General features: G+C 60.3%; 1 protein-coding gene across 1 annotated transcript; it reads left to right on the forward strand.

Annotated features, from left to right (window-relative positions):
* The first annotated feature begins 1621 nt into the window (after positions 1-1621).
* On the forward strand, positions 1622-2854 carry LOC141444062 (uncharacterized). Its single transcript, XM_074109497.1, has one exon. It carries the CDS (start codon positions 1622-1624, stop codon positions 2852-2854), a length of 1233 nt encoding a protein of 410 aa, XP_073965598.1.
* The last annotated feature ends 295 nt before the right edge of the window (positions 2855-3149 follow it).

A 3149-nucleotide genomic window follows, 5' to 3' on the forward strand; every position in this document is an offset into this window, starting at 1 on the left:
TTAAAGAGCTCGGGCGGGGCCCCGGGGGGAGGTAAAGGTGGGGCTGCTCGGGCGACGCATGGGGAACTGGATCACGCCGTCCTCCTTAAGAGAGTGGAGGAAGTCAGAATGGCCGTTGTCAGACCGCCGAGAGATGGCGGGGAATTGGCAAGGGAGGAACTCAGGCTGGAAATGTCGAAGCTCGGGGCAAAGCTTGGCGCGATGACGACCCAGTCTGAGCTATTGATGCGTACTGTAGCGCAGGCAAGCGCGGCCTCCGAGCGGGTGGCGGCAGGGTGAAGTTGCCGGGGGCGGGCTGAAGGCTGTCGAGGACGCCTTGGCGACTCTTGCCAGAGAGGTGCGCTGCCTTTCAGAAGAGGCCTGCAATGATCGCCTGATCTCGACGATTGAAGAAGCAAAGAGAGGCGTTAAGGAGGAGGCGGCCAAGACCAGGGCGAGCATGACCGAGGGACTCTCGGAGCTCCGCGATGAGGTCATCGCCTCGGCCACCTTTCGCCCGGCTATGCCAAGCCTCCGCGAGGAGCTCAGTCAGACTGGACAGCCCAATCGGGAGTACTCGGGGAAAGACGAGTCCCTGGGAGGTGAGGGGGAGTGGACCAGGGTGGAGTCAAGGGCCGAGAGCAGAAGGCGGAGATGTTTTGCGGGCGAGCCTGAGCCGGAGCCCCCTGCAACATCGTACCCGCTACTGGTGGAATCCATAGATCCCCGGCATACCAGCGCCACGCTCATAGAACTAATAAAGAGCAAGGTCGACGTGGCAGAGATGGGGATAGGGGTCCGGTACGTGCGCGGCCTGCGAAACCAGAGGGCTTCGTTCGGGCTGGCTTCGGAAAGCGAAAGGGACACCATGAGAGGCGCAATCAAGGAAAAGTGCCCGAATGTCACGATTTCGACCCCATTCTTGAAGAAACCCCTGATACGGCTCGCGGGGGTCGCGGGTGGTCTCTCGGACGCACAAATCCCGGAGGCAATCTTAAAGCAGAATGCAAGCCTACTGGGAGAGATTCCGGGTGCCGTGGATGGGATCAGGGTGCTGCGGAGGCAGAAGGGCAGAACAAGGGAGACGCAGAACATCGTACTGGAAGTCTCTGCCGGTGTTTGGTCCCGCCTTAAGAACAAGAGAGTAAGACTGGGGTATCAGATGCTATACGCCACCGATCAGTCACCGATAAAGCAGTGTTACCGGTGTCTGGGTTACGGGCACTTTGCGAGGGAGTGCTCCGCAAAATGGGCCTGCGGCCACTGTGCGCACGGGAGCACGACACCAGGCAATGCCCAGCGCGTGACCAGCCTCCGGTGTGCATTGGTTGTGTTCGGATGAGGCGCGACCCGCGGGAGGCCGCGCATCCGGCGTATAGCATGCGATGCCCCGAGTGGAGCAAGTGGGACCGCATTGCACGGTCCCAAGTAAAGTACTGCTAAGGGCGCCCCGGGGGGACTCCTACCCTCAGTAAGCTTCATGCAGGCGAACCTTGGGAGGGGCTACGCCGCGACCAAGGAATGCCTGCGTGTGGCGGAGGAGGGTAGGATTGCAATAGTGCTAGCACAGGAGCCTTATGTCGGTTCGAGGGGCCTACTCGCGACAACTCACACCACATTGCAGGACCCATCGGGAACGCGGATGGATCCGGTTAAGTCAGCAATTATCGTCATCGATCGGAACCTCAGAGTGGTGGGCAGGCCGGATCTGGGTAACAAGAACGTGGTAGTTATGACCTTAGAGTCGGGCCGCAGGAGGATTGGGGTTATCTCAGTCTACCTGGAGGGAGACAGGGACATCTCGCCTTACCTTACCACCCTGCAGGGGGCGATTGATGGCGTGGGCACTGGGGAAATCTTGATAGCGGGCGACCTCAACGCGGCTAGTCCGTGGTGGGGGTGCGAGGCAGAGGACGCCAGAGGAGCCCAGGTCTTGGACTTCTGTGCGCAGAATGAACTGGAGATCGTGAATACGGGTAGAGTGCCTACTTTCTACACTGTTCGGGGCGGTAGGGAGTGCACCAGCATTGTGGATATAACGGTCTGCTCGGGGTCGCTGTGGACTAAGGTGAGAAACTGGAGGGTCGTCACGGAAGGCGCTGGGCTCTCGGACCATAGACCAGTCAAGTTCGACATCGAGATTGAGCCTGCCGGGGAGCTGTTGTCTCCCAGTGGCACGCGCATCTATAACACGGCTAAGGCAGACTGGGCGGCTTTCCGTGCATCCCTGAGGGAGTCGCTGTCGGCAGGTGAAGGATTGTGCCGCTTGGCTGAGGGACTGGAGTCTCCGGAGGAGTTGGAGAGCGCAGTATCCAGTTACACTGCGGCCATTCTGCGGGCATGCGAGGCGAGCATCCCCAAAATTGGACCCAGGAGAGCTGCAGGGGTTGCGTGGTGGAATAACGGCTTGACTCGTCTCAGGAACCGCGCGGCCACTTTGAGAAGGAGGATTGCTGGCGCTAATCCCAGAAGGAAACAGCTGGTAGTAGATGACTATCTGAAAGCTAGAACAGAGTACAAGGAAGCCATCGAAGCGGCAATTACTGCCAGTTGGAAGCAGTTCTGCACGAAGCAAGACAGGGACACAGTGTGGAGTGGAGCCTACCGCATCCTCTCAAAGTGTGCCGCCGGTGGAGGCGGAGTGGAGGCCAGGCTGCGTTCACCAGCAGGGGGAGGAACCCCCCTGGATGAGGAGCAGTCGGCCGAATTACTTGCCCAAACGTTTTACCCCGATGATAACCCTGAGGAAGACACCCCTTCACAGTCCGAGCGAAGAGAGAGAGTCGGGCGACTCGTACGGGAGCTGAGGATGGTAGGGGATGAGACTGGGGAGGAGAGGCCCCTTCCCTTCACAAGGGAGGTTTTGCTTGGTTGAGTGACGCAAGGATGGAGTGCTCCAATCCGGTATGCCGAATAACGCAAGAGGAGCGGGACTGGTACGTGACAGCGTACCGAGCTCTTGTCGGGCGGATGGGTCAGCTGGCCTGGACAGGCTTGGATTCGAGCGAGACTTCCAGTTCCGCTCCCGGCGGGGGGAGCCTGGGTCGGAGCCAAGGTGCTGGGAGGAGGCGGCGGAAGATGAGGAAGCAGAGGTGGAGCAACCGGCCCCGGAGGAACCAGTGGGAGAGCGAGGGCCGTTGCTTGTGTCGGAGGGGGGGGGCCGCAGCTGG

The sequence above is a fragment of the Choristoneura fumiferana genome, chromosome 29 (genome assembly GCF_025370935.1).
Source record: "Choristoneura fumiferana chromosome 29, NRCan_CFum_1, whole genome shotgun sequence".
Lineage (NCBI taxonomy): Eukaryota > Metazoa > Arthropoda > Insecta > Lepidoptera > Tortricidae > Choristoneura > Choristoneura fumiferana.

What these genes read in the sequence shown, in the direction of transcription:
- LOC141444062 (XM_074109497.1), top strand. Translation starts at nt 1,622, where the DNA reads ATGGATCCGGTTAAGTCAGCAATTATCGTCATCGATCGGAACCTCAGA.